The sequence below is a fragment of the Notolepis coatsorum genome, assembly GCF_963971535.1.
Source record: "Notolepis coatsorum genome assembly, chromosome: 3".
NCBI lineage: Eukaryota > Metazoa > Chordata > Actinopteri > Aulopiformes > Paralepididae > Notolepis > Notolepis coatsorum.
This window is the reverse complement of record NC_140167.1, coordinates 202,793,648-202,820,691: the sequence shown is the minus strand read 5'-3', so window position 1 is coordinate 202,820,691 and position 27,044 is coordinate 202,793,648. Positions and strand designations below refer to the sequence as shown.

General features: G+C 43.8%; 2 protein-coding genes across 2 annotated transcripts in view; both read left to right on the top strand.

Annotated features, from left to right (window-relative positions):
* The window catches only part of LOC311224635 (tripartite motif-containing protein 16-like), a gene marked incomplete at both ends in the record, with an annotated part of 29,595 nt that extends 26,746 nt beyond the window's left edge, over nucleotides 1–2,849 (top strand). Inside the window, 2 exon segments of the mRNA XM_084309701.1 lie at nucleotides 1,259–1,864; nucleotides 1,866–2,849. Of these exon segments, the coding sequence (XP_084165827.1) occupies nucleotides 1,259–1,864; nucleotides 1,866–2,849 (1,590 nt within the window).
* Nucleotides 2,850–20,736: 17,887 nt separating this feature from the next.
* LOC311224634 (tripartite motif-containing protein 16-like) lies at nucleotides 20,737–22,553 on the top strand (the record flags this gene model as incomplete). The annotated part of the gene is made up of 1 exon (XM_084309700.1): nucleotides 20,737–22,553. One exon carries the CDS (start codon nucleotides 20,737–20,739, stop codon nucleotides 22,405–22,407), a length of 1,671 nt encoding a protein of 556 aa, XP_084165826.1. The 3' UTR covers nucleotides 22,408–22,553.
* Nucleotides 22,554–27,044: the final 4,491 nt, after the last annotated feature.

The window sequence follows — 27,044 nt, the reverse complement described above, 5'->3', positions numbered from 1 at the left end:
GAGATTCGGAATTCCTGAGGAAGCGGTGAGCAACAATGGACCCCAGTTTGCAAGTATGGAGTTCAAGGAGCTGGCTAGGCAACTGGACTTCAAACACTACACGTCCAGCCCTCATCACCCGCAAGGCAACGGGCACGCAGAGAGAGCCGTGCAGACGGCAAAGAAAATCCTCAAGCAAGATGACCCAGCTATGGCTCTACTGAGCTACAGGTCTACTCCGTGCTCCTCCACAGGCTACAGCCCAGCGGAGCTCTTGATGGGGAGGAAACTCAGAACCACCCTCCCCACTCTTGAGAAAAACCTCACCCCAAAATGGCCCAGCAAGGCAGCTGTGCGAGAGAAGGATCAGAAGGAAAAAGCTAAACAGGTCTTCTACTTTAACCGCCGTCATGGGGCCAGGGCCCTACCCGCCCTGCGACCAGGAGACGTTGTACTCTCCAAGCTGGACCATGACAAGAAGTGGTCCTTGCCAGCAGTGATCTCCAGCGAGAGCAGCACCCCGAGATCCTTCGTCATCCAGACACAGCAAGGAACAGAGCTGCGGCGTAACCGCCGCCACCTCCAACCAGTGCCTGCGATGCAGCCAACCCCAGCAACGCCTGGTGAGTGCGCAGGGACAGACTCCCACTCTGACAGACACACCTTGTTAGAGACTGTTCCTGCCAGTCAGAGTGTGGCTACAGCTACACCTACAACCCCGTTGTCTGGTCAAACGGTGACCCGATCGGGACGACTGAGTAAGCCAGTCGAGAGACTTGACCTGTAGATCGGTCGGGTAAAATGGACTGTGCAGAGTTTTGGGTACAATGTTAAAAAAAAAAAAAAAAAAAAGGAATGTTGTATTGGATGTTGAAATGTTGGTTGGTGATTTAATAATAATAATAACACTTGAAAGCTTAAACAGTTGTTTTAGACAGAGACCAGAATGTGTGATGATGTCTCAGATTTAAGTTAAAAAGGTATGTTCAGCCTATAGTACTTTTCATTTGGAATGTTCCTATGATGTTAGAGATAACATGCTGAAAAGGGGAGATGTCATATACGGAAGTATATAAGAGATGCAGGGGTAGTTCTAAGGCTGCGCATTGATCTGGAGTTATATATATTGTTACACGGAACGTGAAGGAGTCTGTCTGTTACTACATACTGAAGTTGTCAATAAACGAGCTTGCACCAAGTCATAGCCTCCAGACGATCATTCTACATGTACCAGGACCAGTTCTGCTGTTCTATCTGTCTGGATCCACTGAAGTATCCGGTAACTATTCCCTGTGGACACAGCTACTGTATGGGCTGTATTAAAGACTGCTGGGATCACGACGATCAGACGGGGATCTACAAATGTCCTCAGTGCAGGGAGACTTTTACTCCGAGGCCTGTTCTGAAGAAAAACAACATGCTGGCTGAAGTGATAGAACAACTAAGGAAGACAGGACTGTTGTCTTCTGCTCCTCCTGATCACTGTTATGCTGGACCTGCAGACGTGGCCTGTGATTTCTGCACTGGGAGAAAGCAGAAAGCCCTCAAGTCCTGCCTGGTATGTCTGGCTTCTTACTGTGAAACTCACCTCCAGTCTCACTATCAATCTGATACCTTTAAGAAACACAAGCTGGTCAAAGCCTCCACACGGCTTCAGGAGAACACCTGCTCTCGTCACGATGAAGCTATGAAGATGTTCTGTCGTACTGATCAGCAGTGTATCTGTTATTTATGTTCCATGGATGAACATAAAGGCCATGATACAGTCTCAGCTGCAGCAGAAAGGACGGAGAGACAGAAAGAGCTTGGCATGAGTCAGCAGAAAATCCACCAGAGAGTCCAGGAGAGAGAGAAGCAACTCAAAGAGGCCCAACAATCTCAATCGCTCTGCTGATAAAGCAGTGGGGGACAGTGGGAGAATCTTTACTGAGCTGATACGCTCCTTGGAGATGAGGCGCTCTGAGCTGAAGAAGGTCATCAGAGCCCGACAGAGGACCACAGTGACTCAGGCTGAAGAAGTGCAGAAGAGACTGGAGCAGGAGATAGCGGACCTGAGGAGGAGAGCCACTGAGCTGGAGCAGCTCTCACACACAGAGGACCACATCCACTTTCTACAGAGTCACCCCCCCCTCTCCGGTCCCAGTGAGTCTACAGACTCACCCAGCATCAGTGTCCTTCCTCTCCTGTACTTTGCAGATGTGACTGAGGTCGTGTCTGAGCTGAGAGACAAACTAGAGGACGTTCTGAAAGAGCAGTGGCCCAGAATCTCAACAACAGTGAATGCTGTTAATCTTTTACTGCCACCAGAGCCCAAGACCACAGCTGACTTCTTACAATATTCCTCTCAGATCACACTGGACCCAAACACAGCAAACACACGTCTGTCTTTGTCTGAGGGGAACAGAAAAGCAACACTGAGGCAGCAAAAGCAATCATATCCTGATCACCCAGAAAGATTTATTGAATGGCGTCAGGTTCTGGGTAGAGAAGGTCTGACTGGCCGCTGTTACTGGGAGGTGGAGTTGAGTTGGGGAGGGGTTTCTGTAGCAGCCTCCTACAAAGACATTAGTAGAACAGGCACTGAGGAGAACTGTGGATTTGGAAACAATTCCATTTCCAAATCCTGGGCTTTATCTTGCAGACAAAGTGATTACTTCTTCAGACACGATAACAAGAGAATAACAGTATCGGGCCCCTGGTCCTCCAGAATAGGAGTGTACCTGGATCACAGTGCAGGTACTCTGTCCTTCTACAGCGTCTCTGACACCATGACCCTCCTGCACAGAGTCAACACCACATTCACTCAGCCTCTCTATCCTGGACTTCTTGTATATCACTATGGGGAGGCCGAGTTCTGTGAGCTGAAGTAGAGATCAGTGACATTCAATGATTCACAGCTCCTCTGACCAGGGTTTGGGATTTAAATTGGTCTTGAATATGCTGAGTTGTAAAAGATGAGGTAATTAGGAGTTACATTCATTCACTCAGCCACTCTATCGTTTTTCTGAGGGACACACACACATACACTATGTTTTTCTTTGTTTCTAGTTTCTAGCCTACCGGTGTCTATACGTTTACCAACTAACTTGCATTTGTCCGTGATCTGATTGGCCGCTGACGTTTCTGTGACATCTGCGCCAATCGTGTGACGCCTGTTTCTATCACTGGTTAAGCTTGGGCACTCTTTCGAAGTTGGTTAAGGTTAGAGTTTGTCTTAGAGCAGGGCGATAGAACACCAGCCCTGATTCCAAACTCTAACCTTAACCAACTTCGAAAGAGTCGCCTAAGCTTAACCAGTGATATAACTAGGCGTTAGGTAGTTTGCAGGCTGTTAGAGGCGGAAATAGGCGCAGAAACGGGCGTCACGCGATTGGCGCACATGTCACATGACCAGAAACGTCAGTGGCCAATCAGATCGCGGAAAAATGCAAGTTAGTTGTTAAAAGAATAGACGCGGATCACCGGGGTAAAGTTTGTTTGATTGTATATTTGCATATTCACATATTTGATTCCTATCTTCAATACCTCTGTCCCTTTGCATGCGGGGGAGTCAAACATTTTATTTTCATACTCAGGGTAGGCTGGACAACAATATGCAACCATTTTATTTGATCACCTTTGGTCATTTTGAATTACTGTGGGATTTGGGTCTGTCTCTCCTCTCTCTGTTCCAGGGGGGGTTGGTAACAATGTGGGGGCCGGACCTCCATGGGGAGGTGGATTCAGCCTATAACCTTCTCCCTCACCTCTTATCTCTGGGCAGCCGGGACACTTCATACGGGACACTCTTCTATCTTCAAGGCCTTCGGTTGAACCCACAGCCAGGATGTGTGGGGCATGGGTCAGTCGGAAATGCAACTATTTAGTTTCAGAACAGACCCATCTAAATCAAATCAAATCAAATTTATTTGTAAGGCCCGACAACACACGTTAATGTCCCCATGGGCCGGACACGTCTTCTTTAAACAAGTCAAGAAGAAACATAACAAGTCAAGAATAAAACAAGAACACCATAAGGTCCAACAAATTTAAAATAAATGCAAATAAATAATAGAATGCAAGCACTCCCAGACATCTGCGTTATCAAAAGAGCTCAAGGAGAGAGAGAGAGAGAGATAGAGTTGTTCTTCTGGTGGCAGACTTTCAGGGAGAGAGACCTAGATAGGAGCTGGTTTAGGAAGAATGACCATTCATTGAATATTGTGCATTTTGTCTTTGTTATTATTACTAAATAAACGTGGACATCTAAACCCAGAAGGACCCGTGTGGATATTTGCTTGAAACTTGCCGTTTCACCGACTGAACCTCAATATAGAACTTTGAAAACAACGCAAAGGAATTTACTTGAACTCACTATTTCCATGTGCTACACGAGAAATGCAGTCGAAATCTAACATTTCCATTGTACAGTGATACAGGTATAAAGACAGTATGGTAGTAAGTCATACTGGCCAGCAGCGTAACTAGTAAGAGTAGGTAAGGGATATGTACAGATATAGATATATATATATCTACAGATATGTAAAGAAGACTTTCGTCTAGTTTACATCAGGGTCCTCCATTTTCAATTAATTAAGACATTTATGACATACAAGACATACAAATATACAGTAGTGTAAGAAAAAGATCATAAAAAAATATATACATCCGAAGAGGAAGAAACTGTACATTGGAGGGGGTTGAGTAGGTGTGGTAATATTGCCTTGGAATTTCATAATTAATATGTGTGAATAAATTAGAGAACCATACTGCAAAAAGGAATGTGTGCCCTTTCAACAGTGGAGGGTGTTTTAAGTGATACTGGTGTTACAGAAATAGTCAATAAACCCCCACTAGGTGATCAGATTAGTACTGTATGGTAAATAAGGCCCAAAGGGTCAAAGCGATCATGTCACACCCCCCCTCGTGAGACAAGCTAGGCCCCTTCATCTCAGCAAAAGATCACACGGACGTGGGCCACCGATGGGCCCCTTCTGTCTGTCCCATCATGTCGCCACAACCCCAGGGGGGGGGGGGCTGCTAGCGCCCACAAGGACACCCCCCACAAGAGATCAACCCCCACAAGAAGACGCTGGATTGGACCAGCCATATGTATTATTGGCTAGAAATGATAGGATATAAGGCCCTACATAGGGTTATTCGGGAGCTCTCAGGCCGGACCCAACGAAGGGGGTCTGGGGGCTCCTCCACCGCTTCGTCCACCCAGAGACTACTGTGAGCTGATTGCATTTTACGTGAGTAAATCATGGGAAACACCATTTGTTGTTTAAAGTTTAGTGTAAATCCTTAATATCTGAAACCAGATTTACTCATGTATAAATGTGTACAGCATAGTCAATGTATGTTCAAATTATGTTAACCAAGTGACTGTTTGATGTGCAGTATTTAGGTTTGAGATGCAAACCTGATTGTTGATTCCTGTACACAGCAGCCATGTTGATGTTTTCTGATAAATCCTTTGTTCTATTCACCTTGGACTCCTGGCTCTGATCAAATAAATCAGCTGAGTTGAACTACAATTCTGGTTTGTCTGGCCTACACGTTTTATTCCTCATCTGCTAAGTCAGAATGAGGAGACCAACAATTCTATCAAGTATGAATCTTTCCTCCTCCTTCCAGATAATCAATCTCATTGTATTGTGCTACAATAACCTCAAATTATTGTAGAAAGTCTGTGGGAATTTACTACAGAAATGGTGCCGTTCTTCCCTACCCTTTGTGTCTCCCCCTGAAAAGGTGCGGTAGGGTCTTGTAATATGTATCATATCTGGACCTTGCTGTGTGTTGGGGACACGGGGCAAAGAAGCTGGGGTGTTGCTGCGTTTGAAGTGATTAACGATGGGCTTGTTGTCTGAATGGAGGAGGGAGAGGAACAGGATGAAGGTTGGTTGTGTACGCCACTGTTTGGGGCCCACGGTGAATATGGCTTTTTGCATGCAGGGTTGGGGGTTGCGGTGTCTTAGGTAGGGTGTCCGGAGGTATGACGATCGCGCTTGTTGTGCAGTGAACATGCAAACGTAGGCTTTTTGTGTTTGTATGTTCATTCAGACACAGGAGGCCGGTCTCGGCCCAGCGGGCCACAGGGGTTGGTTAACTCGTATGGAATATACTTTATGAACTGTACGGGGAAGTTGGAGTAATTACAAGGCCTCATGTTATATTAATGTGATTGCGTATTGGTGCCGCACAGGATATCTGGTCATGTTATAACGGGGGTGGCGTCGTATCAGACGGCAGGTAAAAGGCTTTTCTTGCTAGGAAGCACGGTTATTCTGTTGTATACGACAGGAGCGCGTTCTGAGTATGTAATTGCCCTAAAATTATTCTCAGGAAGAGGGCGCAGGTAAGACGAGGAGATTTGACTGTTCTGAAATAGAAGGGGAGCTGGGTCCAAGGTGCATTATGTCCCTGCTTGTAGCCACAGAATAGGCGGGACGGGGACCGTGAGTGGGTCAGTATGGGCATAAATGCGTCGGGCTAAGGGCTCTGTTACTATTTCAGAACATGCAAGTCAAGTATGGTGAAAGATTGTTAGACCCTGGCATGATCAGCGCAGGGGTCTGTGCGATTACAGGACAAAAACGTAGTAATTGATAGAAGTGTAGGGTGCCGGCGTGTTCAGGGTGCGTTGTACGTTCTATGATAGAATTATAGCACAATAATCTTGAGCGAAACCGGCCTGTTGATTAATTACGTTCGCTGTGATACAAAAACAATTCGGTCGAACTGACTGATAAGTACTTAATGGTTTTGTTATGATATTTTGACGACCAACGGGCATATGTTGGAGGCGAGTCCTGCTGGTGGTTAGGGCTAGCTGGCTTAGCTCTGTGGAAGAGTCCGCGGTGAAACTGGGGACGTTACGATGGCGTTATGAGAGGGTTGATTAAACACTGTGGCGGCGATTACAAGTAAGAAGCGGATTGAGGCGCAGGGTGGCGAAATTGTTGCCGTTTTGGGGGTTATTATTGATGCGGTAGCGATAGTGTTTGATGTTAGGGAGAAGCTGCTTGGTGACGTCATAGTGTTGTGGAGAGTATGTAACGTTCGCGGTGCTATGAAGTGAGGCGGAGAAGGTAGGAGAAGGGATTCGTGTTGAACTATATGTGCGGCGTTGGTTGGTGTATTTGTTTTAAAAATTATTTTCTGTTAGAGTGGTTGGCTATTTTAAGCTTGTGTGAATTGTTTATGCTTTGGATGGTACTGAGCGAATTGCGTGGATGAACGGATCTTGAAAGGCACGGCTCCCGTGAGGGCCTTGAACGTTGCATTAGAGCTGGCTAAAGCTAGTTAGCTTGCATGCCGTTGTTTTGTAGCGTTTGCGGGCGGCAGAATGTTACGTTTCGAGTTTTGAGGATGATGTTGGGGAAGGGGTAGATAACGTGGCAGATTATGAATGTCGTGGCAGATTATGAATATCGGGACATGTTGTCGTGGCAGACCTTGGTTGTCATAGCAACGTTAACAGCCGCTTCGGTTGCCACTGCGCATGCGCGGTACAACGTGGATTGGGTCTCGTGCATTCGGGATAGTTCGCTCGGGGGATAGAAATAACGGGTAAGAGAATATTCTGCATTATGTAATATGGTTATATTTGTATATTGTGCATTGTATTTTTGTGTAAGCAGGGGAAGAGATGTAACATGTATAGTGGTTAGGTTAGGGGAGATAGTCATTGAGGGTTTACTTAGGCTGCAATTGTTAAGGGGAGGCAGACCAAAGGAAGACTTTTGTCTTGTTTACATCAGGGTCCCCCAGTTTCAATTCATCAGATAGTCAGGACTGCTACAACTATCCATTTATGACATACCAGATTTGCAAAATTCAGTCACCCGTGGTACAATACATCATAACTTTTATTGCATACATGATACACAGGTAAACGGTAGTTTGAGAGTAGTTATAGGCTGAATTTGGAAAAATGCTCTACACTAAAGTTACATGTTGCTTGCAGTAAAATCAATTTATCACACGTGTATGAAGATAGGAGCATTTGGAACTAACCACTATAAATGTTATGCTGAGATGGAACGCTTACATGTATGATAATTAGAGTTGATAGCGTATTTCCAGTTTTTTAAATTTGTGTAACATGTACAATTGTAAGCTTGAGATAATGATGTTTTGTATTATGTAGCTTGAATTAAGATGCTTGTATAGGATGCATTGATGTTGAAATGTCAGATGTTGATACTTGTTATAGCTTTAATAACACTGGAGATTTAAATAGGATAATGTTTATATTATTTGCTAAATGTTTTATAGTGGAATTTGATACAAGCCCGGTTGTGAAGCAGGATAATTTACTGATGCTTGTTTTAGATTGTTAAATCTTTAATACACTGTTAATATGGTTAGGACATGTGTTTATGCTTGTTTTAGATTGGTAAATCTTTAATACAGTGTTAAAATGTTGACACAAGCCTCCGACTTGTAGGATAATTTATTGATGGAGGCTTGCTGAAGATGACAAATTTTGACATGATTGTTTTTATTAATCCTTAATAATTTTATACGCTGGGGAGGGGGTTGGCCTTCTCCCTGGGAATGTGTGATTAATTCAAAAACCTGGGGGCGGCTTGCCTCTGGGAAGATGAGAAATGTGATTAACCATTTAATGATTTACAGATGAAGGTTATTTCAGGAAGTGGGGAGATAGGGTCTTTGTGTCAAAAGCCTTTATGCTCAGGGGAGACTGTATGCATGGAGAGACAAAAGTGAGGAGGTGATATTGACCGGGGGGTAGGAATCCGTTTGAGGCAGTAAACGGCCCAGGGGGGTCGTGTATACAACTGCTTACAAAGGCGGTTCTTATATGACAGGATGACGTGAGATTAGATGCAACAGGAGAGAGAGGTCAGAGGTGAAGATGCAGGAGACAGTTGTAGAGTGAGAGAACAGTTGGCAGTTATTTTTATGACAGGGGAAATGTTGAGACAGGAAGCGTGCTAATACAGAACACAGCTGATGGAGGAGTGAGCACAGTAATTGAATTAGGATAGCCAGCTCATATGAGGTTAATTACATTGGGGGGCTACCTGTTTGATTAGAAGGATTAGCTTTGGCTCTCAGGACACTGGGTATGTTTTGGGGTCTATCGCTGAGGGGGTTCCCAGACTTCCTCTGAATGTGAGGAGTAGAAGATACAGTGAGAACTGTATGGTGAGAAAGTGTGAATTGTATTAGCCAGGGATGAGTGTAGCCTGATGAGAGAGTAGAAGAGATGAGAGCAGGAAGGAAAGGAAACTAACGTTGTCTGTGGACCTGAGTGATGATTAATGAGTTAAATGTGTGTGTTGGATGAGAGAGTTTTTGATGCATGAGTGAAACAAGCGTGAATGGCTTTGTTTATGAGTGTTTACCTAGAAATGTGAGGATGAGCTGAGTGTCTTTTGATTTCAGTGGGTGCTTGAGCGGGGGATGGGCCCCATGTTCTGCCCTACATTACCCATACACACACACACACACACACACACACACACACAGACACACACACACGCAGACACACACACACACACACACACACACACACAGACACACACAGACACATTCACACAATTTGATCACACATGCGTACACACACACAACTTAGCTTTCACTTAAGGTGAAACTAGTCTTAAAAATAACAAAATGTGTTTAGGTAAGGAGTGTATCGAACCACTTGGGTTATACCATTATCATTTGTTTCATATCATTTGTTTTACTGAAGGAGTTTGTCTTTATTACTTTCATTTGATTTGATTTCTGTTGAATGTTTTGCAGGGATGAAGTATTGAAGTTAAATTTTTAGATTTCTTTTCTATTTTTGATCTATGATTGTGTGGCCTGAATGGGTGTGAATGGAGACTGTAGAGAGAGAATGTGCTGGTTTGAGAGGTGTCAAAGTCACTGACATGTGTGAATGGGACGGTTGGGTTTTGGAAAACCTGGTTTTTATTTTACTGTTTTAGGTATGAAAGGTTTAGATGTAGAGTTTTGATTTCTTTTCTTTTCTTTCTAAATAACCATTAAGGTGGTCTGCGGTTGGAACTGGTTATTTTCATTGGATTTGCTTTCACATCTGTTGGAATGTTTTTTTGATTATTTGCCTTTTGTTTGTTGTTTCTCTGTCATGATCTGGTGAGAGCGAGGACTGTTGGAGCGTGAGATGCATTGGGACAGATCAATGGCAGTTAAGTGGTCCTATTACGTTTGCATAATGGTTTAAACATTTGGCTTCTCTTGAGGAATATTTGACATATTGTGTAAAGAAAATTTGTTTTGTGTTCTTGTTCCCTTGCAGTTCAGTCGGAGAGGGAGGATGGACCATCACAAGTGGAGGGATCATGGGGAAAATGTGTAGGGATACATTTCATTAGATTATGACACGATGGTGTGAACCCGTTCAGTCAGTTCCTGTGGGAGATTGTTGGATTATGAAGAGAGGTCGCTTGGGACGCTACCCCTCCTTCAATATAGCCCCGGATACAAAGGCCGGAGGTTGAGACATACCTCCAGACTGACGGAGTCGTTCGTCTGTAGATCCATGGAGATACAGTCATGGGACAGAATATGACAAGGTCCAGGCCTACAAACGTTGGCTTCAGCTGAGGCTGGCCGACATGGGGTGGAGGGGGGGGGGCGAAAACGGTCGGAGACTGTGCAACCAAAGCGTTGAACAAGGGCCTCTGTGTGATTGATTAGGTATGTTGAACGGGAGGTGACTGAACGGTAACAACTGGTATAGATTATGACACAACGCAAGAGTACTGAACTAAACACATACACATAGGTAGGAGATTAGGTGTAGGTTATGGCCGGTAATTTCTGGTGAACATTTTTTTTTCCCTTGGGTGCTGCTCCGCCCTCCCTGTCCGTCTGTGCGCAGAGGTGGTAAGGTTTATGTCCATAGGGATGTTCATAAAAGGGGGGAGAGGTGAGAAGACCAACTGAGTTGATTATGCAAAATGTGATTGGGCTGACTTGGAAAAGGAATTAACAGGAGAGGAGAAGCAAAATGTATGAAAGAATGAATAATAATCTCTGTGTCCTCCCCAGATCATGGAAACGAATACTGTAATCTTAAAAAAAATTGTGATTGATTAGACTTTAAATGTGTAATGTTTAGATTAAATTGTTTTAATTGTTTTCAACAAATAGGCCTCTGGCTGTGAGCCCAGAGGAACAAAGCCCAATGATAGTAGGTGGTAAACACTGGATCATGAGGGCAGAGTAGGTTAATTGGGGATCTGGAGGAATGGGTCATTTGGATTCCCCGGGAGGGGGCCATAGTCAGGGGAAATGTGGGAAAGAAAAGAAGAAGACAATGAGATGTACCAAAGAAAAAATGGAGACATTTTGAAAAAATGAATTTTAATTTTGGGAAAAAATGAATTTTATTATGTATGGTTAGTATGAAAATCAAGTCAATATACAGTATATGACAATTGAATTGCCAAAGTGGGGAATGTGGTAATATTGCCTTGGAATTTCATAATTAATATGTGTGAATAAATTAGAGAACCATACTGCAAAAAGGAATGTGTGCCCTTTCAACAGTGGAGGGTGTTTTAAGTGATACTGGTGTTACAGAAATAGTCAATAAACCCCCACTAGGTGATCAGATTAGTACTGTATGGTAAATAAGGCCCAAAGGGTCAAAGCGATCATGTCACACCCCCCCTCGTGAGACAAGCTAGGCCCCTTCATCTCAGCAAAAGATCACACGGACGTGGGCCACCGATGGGCCCCTTCTGTCTGTCCCATCATGTCGCCACAACCCCAGGGGGGGGGGGGGCTGCTAGCGCCCACAAGGACACCCCCCACAAGAGATCAACCCCCACAAGAAGACGCTGGATTGGACCAGCCATATGTATTATTGGCTAGAAATGATAGGATATAAGGCCCTACATAGGGTTATTCGGGAGCTCTCAGGCCGGACCCAACAAAGGGGGTCTGGGGGCTCCCCCACCGCTTCGTCCACCCAGAGACTACTGTGAGCTGATTGCATTTTACGTGAGTAAATCATGGGAAACACCATTTGTTGTTTAAAGTTTAGTGTAAATCCTTAATATCTGAAACCAGATTTACTCATGTATAAATGTGTACAGCATAGTCAATGTATGTTCAAATTATGTTAACCAAGTGACTGTTTGATGTGCAGTATTTAGGTTTGAGATGCAAACCTGATTGTTGATTCCTGTACACAGCAGCCATGTTGATGTTTTCTGATAAATCCTTTGTTCTATTCACCTTGGACTCCTGGCTCTGATCAAATAAATCAGCTGAGTTGAACTACAATTCTGGTTTGTCTGGCCTACACGTTTTATTCCTCATCTGCTAAGTCAGAATGAGGAGACCAACAATTCTATCAAGTATGAATCTTTCCTCCTCCTTCCAGATAATCAATCTCATTGTATTGTGCTACAATAACCTCAAATTATTGTAGAAAGTCTGTGGGAATTTACTACATAGGTATATAGTCTGTTGTACTCCAATATTGTACAAATGTAAACAAAAAAAACATTTACAGCCAAGAATACAAATACAATGACCTATTGTCTACTATGTCTAGTGTTAATCCTTGTATCGAGAGCTCAGTCAATCAACTACAGAATGAAAATGTATCTCCATTCTTAGGCTTTTTCTTATTTTTGGTGGTGGGCCATGTGTTTACATTTGGATCACTGATTGCTAGTGTCGGCCAATAACGAATTCACAAATGATTTTGAATGAATATATTTTAAATTGAATTCGGTGTGTACCGATCAGTCTGAGTTCCCTGAAATGAGTCGAGCTGCCTGTTATTATTCTCATGACTTCCCTCTCCTCAGCCCACTCACTCAGGTCCAGTCATAAGTGTGTGAATGGAGGGAGGTAGTCATGTCTGGCTGCTATGCCATTGAGACAAACTGAAGCCAAGGCTTCACTAAATTGGATTCAGGAGGAGTCTCTGGGAGCTCAATCTGAGGGGAATTCTTTTTTTTTTTAAAACCCCCAAAACTCAAAAGACTAAGTTACATACATTTACTTGAAATGAACTAGTCAATAAGAATACTCTGACTGCCCTGCACTACTGATTGGTCTTTTAAAGGACTATACGGGTAACAAAAACAGGTGCACCATAACAACACCATACTGGGATGATCCCTCTCATAGATTAAAGGCAGTGGTGGAAGAAGTACACAGTTCCTTTACTTAAGTAAAAGTAGAAATACCCAGATACATGAGTACTCTGGTCAAAGGAAAGGTCCTCCATTCAAATTCTACCTAAGTCAAAGTAGAGATGTATTTTCTATTGAATGCACTGACTTAAGTATCTAAAGTAAAAGTACACATTCTACATGACGTTTGTGTATTCCAGTGCTTGGGAGCATATAAGCCTCGATCCATTGACCTCTACAGGTTATGTTAAAGTGGGATGTGGTCCAGTTATGCTGCTCTGATTAAAGGTTATGTTAAAGTGGGATGTGGTCCAGCTATGCTGCTCTGATTAAAGGTCATGTTAAAGTGGGATGTGGTCCAGCTATGCTGCTCTGATTAAAGGTCATGTTAAAGTGGGATGTGGTCCAGCCATGCTGCGCTGATTAAAGGTTATGTTAAAGTGGGATGTGGTCCAGTTATGCTGCTTTGATTAAAGGTCATGTTAAAGGGGGATGTGGTCCAGCTATGCTGCTCTGATTAAAGGTTATGTTAAAGGAGGATGTGGTCCAGTTATGCTGCTCTGATTAAAGGTTATGTTAAAGGGGGATGTGGTCCAGTTATGCTGCTCTGATTATGTCCTCTTGAAGTTGTCAGGCTTCAAACATTTTGCCATGTTTTCTATGCAAAATCTTATATATTTCCTTTGAAATGTAGTGGAGTAGAGTATAACGTTCCCTAAAATGAAAATAGTCACGTCAAGTACAAGTAGCTTGACATTGTACTTAAGTACAGTACTTGAGTCGACATACTTAGTTACTTTCCACCACTGATTAATGTATTTAACATTCAACATACTGCGCATACTGTTGAATGGCTGCAGTGAATTGCGCAATGAAACATTGCGGATGATTAACTCCAAACAAAGAGGTGTGCCAATGTGCCAAAAAAAGAGTTCTAAACAAAAACATGTAGTATAGCCCATTTCTCTAAGGATACTGGTGTTGTACATCATTTATATCACTAGGGGGCATACTTAACCTTTATAAGAGCCATAGGCCTTGGCTCAATCTCTCATATAGGCTCTGAAGTGTCATCACATTTCCTTCCATCAGTCTGAGCACTTTGCCCAATAAAGGGTAATGTTGGGGGTTGGAAGTGATATATCTTTGGTGTGTGTTTGTGTGTGGAGGTTAGAGCTAGGTAAGTCATCTCTTTAATAACCTCTGTCAATGAGTGAAGGGGAGAGCCAGGACATTATGGCCAGTGATATGACATGCCCAGGTCTGAAAATTAGGGTATTGTATACTGTATATGTGTGTATTTTTAAAGCGCTTTACAATTTGTTCCTCACATTTTACCCATTCACTCACACATTTACACACCGATGGCGGAGGCAACCACCAACCATGCAAGTGTCTTGCTCAAGGACACTTGACACGCTGCCCGGAAGGAGTGGGGATCGAACCGGGAACCTCCGGATTACCAGACAACTGCTCTACCTCCTGATCCACTGTCGCCCCCATGTGTAAATGTGTGATTGATTGATTGATTGATTGAAAACTTTATTAACAGATTGCAGAATGGGTACAGTACAGTACAGCTCAATACATACAATTGTTAAGGGGATGCAGATCAGAGAAAGACTTTCGTCTTGTTTACATCAGGGTCCCCCATTTTCAATTAATCATAACATACATGACATACAGATAGACAGTACTCACCCCTGCCCACTTTGACTACCTAGGATGGCTTAGAGTAGACGACAGAGTACAGCAACTTGCAATGGGCCTGGTCTACAAGATACACTACGCGACCAAGGTACCCATGTACATGTCAAAATACTTCCCAAAGGTCAGTGAATACCACGATCACAACACCAGAGGGAGCTCCACAAATCATGTTAAACCCAGATTCGGCTCAAACAAGGGACTAAACACGTTTTGCAATTATGCCACATCAATGTGGAACGCCCTACCCAAAGCTGTAAAGGAATGTGAATCACTACCCACTTTCAAAACCACTCTCAAAAAACACCTAAGGGAGACTGTCGTATTCGATTAAATAGAATAATCTTCAGGACGAGGAGATAACATTTATATGTTTATTCAAAGGTAAGCATCGTTCAGCATGAGTGTAACTCCATTCACGGCTGGCAGCCAACTGCCTGTGAGGACCCCTGGTCAGGTATACATAAGCAAGGTGCGCCTGGCGCGCCTGTCGTAAATGATATATTCACAGCATGAATAATATAGTAAAGATATATTCAAAGCATGAATATTACATCCTCCTTCTTTTAGAGAAAGCTTAATAAGCTATGAACAAAATTGAAATTAGGAATGGTTGTGCAATACTCTGTAAGAGTTTCTTTGTAAACAATAACAAGTGCGTTACCTGTGTCAGGACCAGGCAATGTAAACAGGTAGGATTAATATGTTAAACATAAAGATTCATGTATCAAGGTATTACAGTTCGTATTGTGTGCCCTCTTATTCTGGATAGTCTGCTTTAATATTTGAATACTTCAGCTGTGAATAAGGTATGTATTCATGGCTTATTTGGTCGTGTCTCAACACTCTTACCATATGCAGTTCTTATTTGTAGAAGTAGCTTGCTAACAAAATGGGAATATATCGACAATTAAGCAAGGTAAGTAGGTCATAGATTCAACACATATAGTAAGTCATCATTTCAACATACATTAATATTTGTTACATTTCACCACCCCTCTTTTTTTTTCTTTTTTTTTTTTTTTTTTCAATGGGGCAAATGGTGTTATAATAGGGCAGGGGTTCCCAAACTTTTCAGGCCAGGGCCCAGAAAATAAGGCGTCAGAGAGCCGCGGCCCAATGCACATCGTCTGGCTTTTTTTTTTTTTTTTTTTTTGTCAGGCGACCGATTTTTTAAGCCAAATATCACTTCAATCCTATTAAGTTAGTTCAAGTTAGTTATTCATTTATATGTGCTATTTATGAAAGGGCTAACTTGTTGCAAAATAATAATGATAATAATAGCCTCATTAAAATACTATTGTTGCTTTGGTTGTTTTCAGCGTTTTATGTGCATAATCTGTTATTTAGTTTGAAATGTTCGTTGAAATAAGTAGATTTTTCGTTTTTGTTTATTTATTAAGTTAATATAAAACCATATAGTCACATTTTAGAATACAATATAATAGAATTTTAGAATACAACTAGAAACACTGTCCTGGCCTGCTTCTAAGTTCAGTGGCCTGACAATTTTTTTTTTTTTTTTTTTTTTTAATTTTTCTTTAAATTTTTTTTTAAATCGTCTCGCGGCCCACCAGTGGCTGCTCGCGGCCCACCTTTGGGTCGCGACCCCGACTTTGGGAACCACTGTAATAGGGCAGCGATCCGCCTGCACCCTGTACATTTATAGGTCTAAAATGTCCCGAGGCTTCACTGCTCGGCCGGATCTGGTGTAGTATGAAGCTGAGTTCTCTTCTGAGTCCTCTGGCAGTTCAGGGTCGTTGGTCTCCGGCGGTTGATCGACGCTCTCTGGACTCGGCATACCGTCGCTGTCCTGGAAGTGTTCCTCTTTCGTGTCCCTCAGGTGCCTGCGGTTGCGGCGGTATTCGCGTCCATCTTGGGTGCGAACGTGGTATGACCGCGCAGTGTCAGCTGGTTGTATGACTACTGCTGGCCTCCAGCGTCCAAGTTCTTGTAGCCTGACAGATTCACCACAATGTAGTGGGGGCAGCGGTCTAGCTGACCTGTCATAGTATTTCTTCTGGTGCTGTTGTCTTTGCACTCGTTTGTTATGTCCATCTTTTTGGCTTACTACCCCTGGCCGCAGCTGTTGGTTGGTGCTCGGGAGGGTTGAGCGTAGCCTGCGGCTCATCAACAGTTGTGCCGGCGATTTGAAGTTGTCGACTGGGGTATTACGATACTCCAGGAGGCTTAGGTACGGGTCTCTTCCGTCTGCCTTAGCCTTGTCCATGAGTGATTTTGCCGTCTTCACGGTTCTCTCCGCTAGTCCGTTGCTTTGCGGATAGTGTGGGCTTGACGTGACGTGTGTGAACTCCCACGACTTGGCGAATGCCTCGAACTCTTTAGACTTGTATTGTGGTCCGTTGTCCGAGACTATGGTCTCTGGGACGCCATGCCTGGCACAGGCTGCCTTTAGCTTGTGGATAACAGCTGCCGATGTGGTGCTGTGAAGTCTGTCTAGTTCGAAGAATCTGCTGTAGTAGTCGACGGTCACAACATAGTCCTGGTTGTTCCAGTTAAAGAGATCTGTCCCTACAACCTGCCAGGGGCGGTCTGGGATACGATGAGGCATCATGGGCTCCTTGGTGTTTGATGGGCGGCGCTCTTGGCATATTGAGCACTTCTCCACGACTTGCTCTATATGTCTACCCATTCCAGGCCAGAACATGATGTCTCGTGCTCTCAGTTTGCATTTTTCCATTCCCATGTGGCCTGCATGGATCTTGATCAGCATATCTCCTCTGAGGCTGGTAGGGATGACTATTTTCTCCCCCTTGAAAATTATTCCATTCGTCTTGGATAGTTCATCTCTGTGATTCCAGTATTCGGTAATGTTCTGGGGGCATTGTTTTCTTTCCTCAGGCCATCCCTCCAGGATAGCCTGGCTGAGCAGCTTTAGCTGTGTGTCATTGTCTGTCGTTTCTCTGATCTCCTGTAGCCTGTCGTCGTGTACAGGTAAGCTGTTGTACACCATGTGTACCTGAAGGTCCATCCCTTCACTGAGACCGTCGTCGTGAGAGGTGAGTGATTTCCTGGACAGCGTGTCGGCTACTGGGATGTCTTTCCCAGGGCGGTGCACGATCGTGAAGTTATACTTGTGTAGTTGCAGTATCATCCTCTGTAACCGCGGTGGGGCTGCGGCGATCGGCTTCTTCATGATCGACTCCAGGGGCTTGTGGTCAGATTGCACCATAACATGGCGACCGTAGGCATATTGGTGGAAACGTTTGAATCCATAAAGGACTGCGTACATCTCCTTTTCGATTTGTGCGTAGTTGACCTCGCTGTCCGTGAGTGATCTGGATGCGTAGCTTCCTTCCTGCATCAGCACAGCACCCAGACCATACTTTGATGCGTCCACTTGTAAGCTGAGCTCCTTATCTGGGTCAAAGTTGATGAGGACTGGCCCAGGTTCACTGGTAAGTATGTCTTTCATCTTTTGGAATGCAGCGTCGTGCTGCGCGTCCCACAGGAATTCATTCGATTGTTTAAGCAGCTGTCTCATGGGTGCGTTGATCTCGGAGAGGCTCGGGGCGAATTTCGCCAGATAGTTGACCATACCTAGCACGGTTTCCAGTTCTGCACGGCTCTTTGGCGCCTCCATCTCCTTGATGGCAGCTATCTTGCCTGGGTCAGGCTTCATGCCGTCAGCTGAAAGGATGTGCCCGAAGTAGCTCACTTCGGTGGCTCCGATGGTGCACTTGTCTGCGTTGAGCCGAACGCCTCTCTCCCGTGATCTCACCATCATTGCATGTAGGTTCTTATCGTGTTCCTCTCTGGTCGCGCCATATACAAGGATGTCGTCTACTATAGCTGCTACTCCGTTCAGTCCCTCGTATGTCTCGTCGATTTTTCGTTGGAACTCGTCTTGGGCAGAAGCGAGCCCAAATGGTAATCGTAGGAATCTGTACCGTCCAAACGGTGTGTTGAACGTCGTCAGCTTCGATGATTCTGTGGAGAGCTTGATGGACCAGTATCCCGACCTTGCATCCAGTACGCTGAAATAGCGTGCGCCTGTTAGTTTGGGTGTGATGTCCTCTAGTGTCGGCAGAGGGTAGTGCGAGCGCTTGATAGCCTTGTTTAGCTCCTTAGGATCCAAACATAGTCTGAGCTTGCCTGTGCGTGGTTTCTCAACAATGACCAGTGCACTGACCCACTCCGTTGGTTCGATGATTCTAGCGATGATCTGTGTGTCTTCCATACTCTGTAGCTCCTTCTTTAGTCGGCCACGCAGGGCGATCGGTGTCCTTCTCAGTGGGCAGACTACCGGCTTGGCGTCTGGGTCTATATGGATGTGACACTCTCCTGGGAATAGTCCTATCCCTTTGAACACGTCGTGGTATTCTTCCATGATGGACTGTTTATCTGTGTGTGCATTCACTGACAATACTAGTTTAATGAGGTCCATATTCAGGCATGCCTGTAAACCTAGAACTGGGGGTGCCTGAGTGTCTACTATGTAAAAGTCTAACAACATGCCACGCTCTTTGTATTTACACTTTAACGTGCATGTGCCCTTTACCACTAGCTTCTCTCCACCATATCCTGTCAGTCTGCGTGAGGTGGGCTATATTTTGCGTTTATCTTGTAAACTGTGATACTCTCTCAAAGGAATTACATTTACTTGTGCACCTGTGTCTAACTTAAATTTAAGCTCTGTGCCCTGTTTTCCTACTTGTATGTCTGCGAACGCTTGTTCTGTTGCTTCAAACCGTCTGTCTGTCACGGTGTCTACATACAGTTCGTCTGACTCTTCTCCTGACTCAGAGCGCATGCTAATCTCGTGTACTGACTTTTTCTGGAAGCTACCGGCCCTGCAGACTTTGGCAAAGTGGTTCCATTTTCCACACTTCGTGCACTGTTTTCCCCTAGCTACACAGTTATCCCCTTCCTTGTGAGCTCTACCCCCACAGTATCCACAGTTCTTACGTGTGTCTGTGTCGCTCGCTCTGTTCGCTCTCTCTGTCCATTCTGCTCTGGGGCGATATCTCTGAGCGCTATGCTTCTGTTCCTGTCTGTGCACCTCGTGCACGAGCTGCTCCTGCGCGCTGCACGTGGCGCCAGTGAAGCTCTTTATCTGTGATTGTGCTAGCTCGTGGGACATTTATGACATACCAGATTTGCAAATACAGTACTGTTTGTGATACAAAAATAGTCTAGAAAAGAGAGTATATACATTTGACGTAGAAACTGTACATTGGAGGAGGTTGGGTAGGAGGGGTGGGTGGGGGACACTGTACAATTTTTTTATTTTTTATTGTTGATTTCTTTTTGTTATATTTTGAAAACTAACTTTTTTGAATTTGTTTTTTTGAATTAGGGGTAGGTTGCTCTATAAGCCTTCGGCTTCAAACCTATCCTTTTTTTTGTTTATTTGTGAAAATGTTCGACAAATTATTTGTTTGTTTATTTATTTGTAAACATTCGAAATAAAATAATTCATTCATTCATTCATTCAACAGCAGTATTATAGGCCTACAGCAGTATTGTACAGCCAGTAACTATACTTTTGCTCACACAATATCTTGAATGAATGAGTTTATTTATTTCGAACATAAATTGAAAATAAATAATAATAAAAAAACAAGTAATAAACAGATTAAAAAACAAACAAGCAGTTCATGTATAATATTGTAAAATAGCTTAGACATAGCCTACTTGCATAGAATAGTCATGTATAAATGTATAAGTAAAAAAAAACATCTTCTATCTATGAATCACAGTAAAATAGACACTGTCTCTTTAAAGCGACTCCTCCCCTGGACAGCTAGAACCAGGAAGCACCTCCCACCCCGTGACGCGTTCAGAGTTTACTCTACAACCAGGAAGCACCTCCCACCCACACGAGTTTACTCTTCCTGAGAAAACAAAACTTTGAGTGTCGTTGTCTCTTTGTTTGTAGAATAAAATGGCGCAGCAAGGAGTTGATATGTACCAGGACCAGTTCTGCTGTTCTATCTGTCTGGATCCACTGAAGGATCCGGTAACTATTCCCTGTGGACACAGCTACTGTATGGGCTGTATTAAAGACTGCTGGGATCACGACGATCAGCCGGGGATCTACAAATGTCCCCAGTGCAGGGAGACTTTTACTCCGAGGCCAGTTCTGAAGAAAAACAACATGCTGGCTGAAGTGATAGAACACCTAATGAAGACAGGACTGTTGTCTTCTGCTCCTCCTGATCACTGTTATGCTGGACCTGGAGACGTGGCCTGTGATTTCTGCACTGGGAGAAAGCAGAAAGCCCTCAAGTCCTGCCTGGTATGTCTGGCTTCTTACTGTGAAACTCACCTCCAGTCTCACTATCAATCTGATACCTTTAAGAAACACAAGCTGGTCAAAGCCTCCACACGGCTTCAGGAGAACACCTGCTCTCGTCATGATGAAGCTATGAAGATTTTCTGTCGTACTGATCAGCAGTGCATCTGTTATTTGTGTTCCATGGATGAACATAAAGGCCATGATACAGTCTCAGCTGCAGCAGAAAGGACGGAGAGACAGAACGAGCTTGGCATGACTCAGCAGAAAATCCACCAGAGAGTCCAGGAGAGAGAGAAGCAACTCAAAGAGGCCCAACAGGCTGTTGCTTCTCTCAATCGCTCTGCTGATGAAGCAGTGGAGGACGGTGAGAGAATCTTTACTGAGCTGATACGCTCCTTGGAGACGAGGCGCTCTGAGCTGAAGAAGGTCATCAGAGCCCGACAGAGGACCACAGTGACTCAGGCTGAAGAACTGCAGAAGAGACTGGAGCAGGAGATAGCGGACCTGAGGAGGAGAGCCACTGAACTGGAGCAGCTCTCACACACAGAGGACCACATCCACTTTCTACAGAGTTACCCCCCCCTCTCCAGTCCCAGTGAGTCTACAGACTCACCCAGCATCAGTGTCCTTCCTCTCCTGTACTTTGCAGATGTGACTGAGGTTGTGTCTGAGCTGAGAGACAAACTAGAGGACGTTCTAAAAGAGCAGTGGTCCAGAATCTCAACAACAGTGAACACTGTTAATGTTTTACTGCCACCAGAGCCCAAGACCAGAGCTGACTTCTTACAATATTCCTCTCAGATCACACTGGACCCAAACACAACAAACACACGTCTGTCTTTGTCTGAGGGGAACAGAAAAGCAACACTGATGCAGCAAAAGTCATATCCTAATCACCCAGAAAGATTTATTGAATGGCGTCAGGTTCTGGGTAGAGAAGGTCTGACTGGACGCTGTTACTGGGAGGTGGAGTGGAGTGGTGAAGGGGTTTCTGTAGCAGCCTCCTACAAAGACATTAGTAGAACAGGCACAAGGAAGAAATGTGGCTTTGGATGCAATTCCAAATCCTGGGATTTAGAGTGCACACAAAGTGATTACTTCTTCAGACACAATAACAAGAGGATCACAGTACCGGGCCCCCGGTCCTCCAGAATAGGAGTGTACCTGGATCACAGCGCAGGTACTCTGTCCTTCTACAGCGTCTCTGACACCATGACCCTCCTGCACAGAGTCAACACCACATTCACTCAGCCTCTCTATCCTGGACTTTGGCTTCTATATCGCTCTGGGGAGGCCGAGTTCTGTGAGCTGAAGTAGAGATCAGTGAGTGACATTCAATGATTCACAGCTCCTCTGACCAGGGTTTGGGATTTAAATTGATCTTGAATATGCAGAGTTGTGAAAGATGAGGTAATTAGGAGTTACATTCATTCACTCAGCCACTCTATCGTTTTTCTGAGGGACACACACACATACACTATGTTTTGCTTTGTTTCTAGTTTCTAGTCTACCGGTGTCTATACTTTTACCAACTAACTTGCATTTGTCCGCGATCTGATTGGCCACTGACGTTTCTGTGACATCTGCGCCAATCGTGTGACGCCTGTTTCTATCACTGGTTAAGCTTAGGCACTCTTTCGAAGTTGGTTAAGGTTATAGTTTGTCTCAGAGCAGGGCGATAGAACACCAGCCCTGATTCCAAACTCTAACCTTAACCAACTTCGAAAGAGTCGCCTAAGCTTAACCAGTGATATAACTAGGCGTTAGGTAGTTTGCAGGCTGTTAGAGGCGGAAATAGGCGCAGAAACGGGCGTCACGCGATTGGCGCACATGTCACATGACCAGAAACGTCAGTGGCCAATCAGATCGCGGAAAAATGCAAGTTAGTTGGTAAAAGAATAGACGCGGATCACCGGGGTAAAGTTTGGTTGATTGGATATTTGCATATTCACATATTTGATTCCTATCTTCAATACCTCTGTCCCTTTGCATGTGGGGGAGTCAAACATTTTATTTTCATACTCAGGGTAGACTGGACAACAATATGCAACCATTTTATTTGTATTTGATCACCTTTGGTCATTTTGAATTACTGTGGGATTTGGGTCTGTCTCTCCTCTCTCTGTTCTGGGGGGGGGGGGGTTGGTAACAATGTGGGGGCCGGACCTCCATGGGGAGGTGGATTCAGCCTATAACCTTCTCCCTCACCTCTTATCTCTGGGCAGCCGGGACACTTCATACGGGACACTCTTCTATCTTCAAGGCCTTCGGTTGAACCCACAGCCAGGATGTGTGGGGCATGGGTCAGTCGGAAATGCAACTATTTAGTTTCAGAACAGACCCATCTGCGTTATCAAAAGAGCTCAAGGAGAGAGAGAGAGAGAAAGTTGTGTTCTTCTGGTGCCCGACTTTGAGGGAGACAGACCTAGATAGGAGCTGGTTTAGGAAGAATGACCATTCATTGAATATTGTGCATTTTGTCTTTTGTTCTTGTGTTCTTACTAAATAAACGTGGACATCTAAACCCAGAAGGACCTGAGTGGATATTTGCTTGAAACTTGCCGTTTCACCGACTGAACCTCAATATAGAACTTTGAAAACAACGCAAAGGGATTTACTTGAACTCACTATTTCCATGTGCTACACGAGAAATGCAGTTGAAATCTAACATTTCCATTGTACAGTGATATATATATATATATCATTATCTACAGATATGTAAAGAAGACTTTTGTCTAGTTTACATCAGGGTCCTCCATTTTCAATTAATTAAGACATTTGACATACAAGACATACAAATATACAGTAGTGTAAGAAAAAGAGATCATAAAAAAATATATGCATCCGAAGAGGAAGAAACTGTACATTGGAGGGGGTTGAGTAGGTATATAGTCTGTTGTACTCTAATATTGTACAAATGTAAACAAAACAAAAAAAACATTTACAGCCAAGAATACAAATACAATGACCTATTGTCTACTATGTCTAGTGTTAATCCTTGTATCGAGAGCTCAGTCAATCAAATACAGAATGAAAATGTATCTCCATTCTTAGGCTTTTTCTTATTTTTGGTGGTGGGCCATGTGTTTACATTTGGATCACTGATTGCTAGTGTCGGCCAATAACGAATTAACAAATTATTTTGAATGAATACATTTTAAATTGAATTCGGTGTGTACCGATCAGTCTGAGTTCCCTGAAATGAGTCGAGCTGCCTGTTATTATTCTCATGACTTCCCTCTCCTCAGCCCACTCACTCAGGTCCAGTCATAAGTGTTGAATGGAGGGAGGTAGTCATGTCTGGCTGCTATGCCATTGAGACAAACTGAAGCCAAGGCTTCACTAAATTGGATTGGGAGGAGTCTCTGGGAGCTCAATCTGAGGGGATTTTTTTTTTTTTAAAACCCCCAAAACTCAAAAGACTAAGTTACATACATTTACTTGAAATGAACTAGTCAATAAGAATACTCTGACTGCCCTGCACTACTGATTGGTCTTTTAAAGGACTATACGGGTAACAAAAACAGGTGCACCATAACAACACCATACTGGGATGATCCCTCTCATAGATTAAAGGCAGTGGTGGAAGAAGTACACAGTTCCTTTACTTAAGTAAAAGTAGAAATACCCAGATAAATGAGTACTCTGGTCAAAGGAAAGGTCCTCCATTCAAATTCTACTTAAGTAAAAGTAGAGATGTATTTTCTATTGAATGCACTGACTTAAGTATCTAAAGTAAAAGTACACATTCTACATGACGTTTGTGTATTCCAGTGCTTGGGAGCATTCAAGCCTTGATCCATTGACCTCCACAGGTTATGTTAAAGTGGGATGTGGTCCAGTTACGCTGCTCTGATTAAAGGTTATGTTAAAGTGGGATGTGGTCCAGTTATGCTGCTCTGATTAAAGGTCATGTTAAAGTGGGATGTGGTCCAGTTATGCTGCTCTGATTAAAGGTTATGTTAAAGTGGTATGTGGTCCAGTTATGCTGCTCTGATTAAAGGTTATGTTAAAGTGGGATGTGGTCCAGTTATGCTGCTCTGATTAAAGGTTATGTTAAAGTGGGATGTGGTCCAGCTATGCTGATCTGATTAAAGGTCATGTTAAAGTGGTATGTGGTCCAGTTATGCTGCTCTGATTAAAGGTCATGTTAAAGTGGTATGTGGTCCAGCTATGCTGCTCTGATTAAAGGTTATGTTAAAGCGGGATGTGGTCCAGTTATGCTGCTCTGATTAAAGGTTATGTTAAAGCGGGATGTGGTCCAGTTATGCTGCTCTGATTATGTCCTCTTGAAGTTGTCAGGCTTCAAACATTTTGCCATGTTTTCTATGCAAAATCTTATATATTTCCTTTGAAATGTAGTGGAGTAAAGTATAACGTTCCCTAAAATGAAAATAGTCACGTCAAGTACAAGTAGCTTGACATTGTACTTAAGTACAGTACTTGAGTCGACATACTTAGTTACTTTCCACCACTGATTAATGTATTTAACATTCAACATACTGCGCATACTGTTGAATGGCTGCAGTGAATTGCGCAATGAAATATTGCGGATGATTAACTCCAAACAAAGAGGTGTGCCAATGTGCCAAAAAAAAGAGTTCTAAACAAAAACATGTAGTATATAGCCCATTACTCTAAGGATACTGGTGTTGTACATCATTTATATCACTAGGGGGCAGACTTAACCTTTATAAGAGCCATAGGCCTTGGCTCAATCTCTCCTATAGGCTCTGAAGTGTCATCACATTTCCTTCCATCAGTCTGAGCACTTTGCCCAATAAAGGGTAATGTTGGGGGTTGGAAGTGATATATCTTTGGTGTGTGTTTGTGTGTGGAGGTTAGAGCTAGGTAAGTCATCTCTTTAATAACCTCTGTCAATGAGTGAAGGGGAGAGCCAGGACATTATGGCCAGTGATATGACATGCCCAGGTCTGAAAATTAGGGTATTGTATACTGTATATGTGTGTATTTTTAAAGCGCTTTACAATTTGTTCCTCACATTTTACCCATTCACTCACACATTTACACACCGATGGCGGAGGCAACCACCAACCATGCAAGTGTCTTGCTCAAGGACACTTAGACACGCTGCCCGGAAGGAGTGGGGATCGAACCGGGAACCTCCGGATTACCAGACAACTGCTCTACCTCCTGATCCACTGTCGCCCCCATGTGTATATGTGTGATTGATTGATTGATTGATTGAAAACTTTATTAACAGATTGCAGAATGGGTACAGTACAGTACAGCTCAATACACACAATTGTTAAGGGGATGCAGACCAGAGAAAGACTTTCGTCTTGTTTACATCAGGGTCCCCCATTTTCAATTCATCATAACATATATGACATACATGACATACAGATAGACAGTACTGCTACATCTATACATTTATGACATACCAGATTTGCAAATACAGTACTGTTTGTGATACGAAAAGAGTCTAGAAAAGAGAGTATATACATTTGACGTAGAAACTGTACATTGGAGGTGGTTGGGTAGGTGGGGTGGGGGGGGGGGGGACTGTACATTGGAGGTGGTTGGGTAGGTGGGGTGGGGGGGGGGGACTGTACATTGGAGGTGGTTGGGTGGGTGGGGTGGGGGGGGGACACTGTACAACTGTCATTGGTCATTTACTGTACATTGGAGGGGGTTGGGTTAGGACATTTAGTCACATATCAGACACAGTTAAGATGCTTGAAGGGAGAAGTTTCACACACTCCCATCCAAAAGGGAACCACAGGCCCGGCGATATATGGATAAGAATATAGGACAGTGAACTTTATTAAAGACTTAACACCAGAGTCCAACAGTACTGAGGTAACACACCCAGCCCACCCTGTTAAACAGCCTCCCATAACTTAACCCTTGCACTGAAGAACCATAACTCTGTTTAGACATTTATTGGACTGCCCGATGTATTTGCAGTTGTAAAGTCAGTCCAAATCACT